This window comes from Dipodomys ordii, unplaced genomic scaffold (assembly GCF_000151885.1).
Source record: "Dipodomys ordii isolate 6190 unplaced genomic scaffold, Dord_2.0 Scaffold14, whole genome shotgun sequence".
Lineage (NCBI taxonomy): Eukaryota > Metazoa > Chordata > Mammalia > Rodentia > Heteromyidae > Dipodomys > Dipodomys ordii.
In genome coordinates, this window is record NW_012267230.1 from 685,232 (window position 1) to 688,283 (window position 3,052).

The following is a 3,052-nucleotide window of genomic DNA, read 5'->3' on the forward strand; positions in this document are numbered from 1 at the left end:
CAAAAAAGCCAGAATTGGAGCTGTAGCTCAAGTGGTAAGCACCAGCTTTGAGCAAAAAAAGCTAAGAGACAGCACCTAAGCTTGGAACTCAAGCCCCAATACACACACACACATACACACACACACTGCTAACGATGTGTGTGAATTAGGGTAAAAAGTGACGTAGTTGTAAGATCAGTTCATCCACAAGATGGCACTACTGCTTTGCAGGTTAAAGTTTAAACAGGTTTCCTATCATTCCAAAACACTGCTCAAGCATTATGTTGCAAATCCTGCCACATTACTAAAAATCACAACAAAAATTCCCTCTAGGATATATGAGTCAGAGTTACATTTTGATGTAACCTAAGAATTTTGGTGTTCCTTAAAGGGGACATTATAGACAGGTGTGTACATGTCACACCCATCCAACCTAACTGCTGGATGAAGGTCAAGTGACTTCCAGATGAAGCTAATTTGGGAGATGTGTCTAAAAAAATAAATAAAAATACTGGAATCTGGGCACCAGTGGCTCACACCTATAATCCTAAAATCTGAAGATTACAGTTACCAACCAGCCCAGGCAGATAAATCAAAGAGGCTCTTATTTTCAATTAATCACCAAAAAGCCAGAAGTAGTATGGCTTTAAATTGTGGAGTACCAGCCTGGAACAAAAAAGCTAAGGCACAACACTAAGGTCTTGAATTCAAGCCTCAGAATCAGTATGAAAAACAAACAAAACTGGAGTCAGAGTTTTGTATTCCATGCTAATGAATTTGACCTTTATCCTGAAGAACATAATTCACTGAAGAATTTTAAGCAAGCAGATGACTTGATCAGGCATAACATATAGTTACTCAACTTTTATGTGTGCGTGTTGCCAATACTGGGGTTTGAACTTGGGACCTCGGTGCTGTCCCTCAGTTTTTCTGCCACATCTTCAACTTCCAGCTCTTTTCTAGTTAATTGCAGGTAAAAAGTCTCACAGACTGCTCTGCACCAAGGTGGCTTTGAACTTTTGTCCTCAAATCGTGGCCTCATGCTTAGCTATTCATTGCAGGCGTGAGCCACTGGTGCCTGGTGGTTATGATTGTGGGTTTTGTTTTTTCTCAGTCCTGGGGCATGAACTCAGGGCCTGGGTGTCCCTGAGGTTCCTTTTGCTCAAGGCTAGCACTCTAATACTTTGAGCCACAGTTCCACTTCCAGTTTTCTGGTGGTTAACTGGAGATAAGTCTCACAGACTTTACTGACCAAGCCGGCTTTGAACTGCAATCCTCAGATCTCATCTGTCCTGAGTAGCTAGAATGACAGGCACGAGCCACCAGTGTCCAGCTTTTTTAAAAAAAAAAAACTCTGTACCTCACACTTGCTAAACAGAGTGCCCTAACACTTGAGCCACACCTCCAGCCCAATGTTTTGCATTTCTAGCAAATTTCCAAAAGATACTGGTGCAGATAGATTGTGACTTTCCTAAATAAAAGCAAGATAGAGTCTTCTAATCCTGAAATGGGACAGGAGCCCAAATCCTTCACCTGTAATACAGTGCCTGGCACAAGACAACTTCCTACCTAAAACTTTCCTTCTTCAGGTTATCTTCCTTACACACTCGCACTATTCAAAGAATTATTTTTTTTTTCACACAAAGACTGTAGGGGTTAGCTGGGCACCTGTGGCTCACACCTGTAATCCTAGCTACTGGAGGCTGAGATCTGAGGATCACGGTTCGAAGCAGCCTGAGCAGGAAAGTCTGTGAGGCTTTTCTCTCTAACCACCAAAAATCCAGAAGTGGAGGTGCAGCTCAAGTCTTGAGAAGAGAAGAAAATAAAACAAAACTCAGTGACAGGGCCAGGCCGGGAGTTCAAGCTCCGGGACCAACACAAAACATAGCAACAACAACAACAATAACAACAACAATACACATAGCAACAACAACAACAATAACAACAACACACACACACCTCTAGGGGCTTTCAATGTTGTGCACAAAACAAAGCAACAAAACAACAATAACAACACACACACACACACACACACACACACCCTTAGGGACTTTCAATGTTGTGCCATAGGCCCAGCGCACATTCTACATGATACTCAGGGGTCGCAGGCCCACCTGTGACCCCAGCCAGCTCTGGGAGATAGGGGGGGGTTTGCAAGGCCTCCGCTCTCAAGAAGCTAAGGATATCATAAGAACTTTACAGAACAAGAAGCAACCCCCGGACTTCGGAGCCAAAGACGCCCGCGAAGGACGCCGCGCTGCGGGCGAAGCCACGAACTTCCCCGGGAACGAAAGGTCGCGGAGTCCCAGCCCTGAGCCCGAGGGGGCGGAGCCTCGGGAAAGGCGCTGTTTTCATTGGACAATCCGGCTCGGAAGAGTCCAAAGCGGACGGGGGAGTTACGCTAAACTGTCACGGATCTAGACCAGGGCTGAAGACTAGGGACTCCGAACAAGAATGCCTGAAAGAGGTCACTTCATAACCCCCTGTGCCTTTAACCCGTGAAATCCCGCGTGCCTCTACCCGCGCCTCCGAGGAGTTGGACCGGTCCAACCTCCGCGGGGAGCAGTCGAGGGAGCTGCGCCGAGACACCCGCTCCTGCAAGGGGGCGTGGGAAAGATGGTTCGCAAGGGAGGCCGGGAAATCCGGGTCGTTGGCCACCATCTTCCTCTCTGTGAGCGGCGGTGACAGCGGGTCACTGCGAGCCTGAGCCATGAAGCTGATAACCAGAGCCGGCTCCTTCTCGGTGAGCACAGCCGGCGGGCTTGGGGGGAGGTTGGGAGGCAGAATGTCAGCGAGATGGTAAAGACTGAGGGTGCCGGGCCCGGGCCGGGGCTCCGGGGCTGCGGGTCGTGGCGTGCCCTTCCGCCGCACCCCGCGGGCCGAGGGGCCGAGGCGGGGCTCGGGTGGAACTTCGGCTGGGTCTGAGGGCACAAGAGACCCGGATGGGAAGACCCGAAGGGCGGGAGGGGGCTGGAGAGCGGGGGAGAGGTGACAGGGCGGGGAGACCTCTGAAGGTCACGGGGAGGGCGGCGGGAGGCCGGGGCGGCGGGAGGCCGGGGCGGCGGGAGGCCGG

At 50.0% G+C, this 3,052-nt stretch overlaps 1 protein-coding gene across 1 annotated transcript in view; it reads left to right on the forward strand.

The window, feature by feature from the left end:
• Positions 1-2,521: 2,521 nt before the first annotated feature.
• LOC105982209 (cytochrome b-c1 complex subunit 2, mitochondrial) overlaps positions 2,522-3,052 on the forward strand; it is a 24,341-nt gene continuing 23,810 nt past the window's right edge. Inside the window, exon 1 of the mRNA XM_013011743.1 lies at positions 2,522-2,722. Within this exon, the coding sequence (XP_012867197.1) occupies positions 2,690-2,722 (33 nt within the window). The 5' untranslated portion in view covers positions 2,522-2,689. The remainder of the gene's footprint in view (positions 2,723-3,052) is intronic.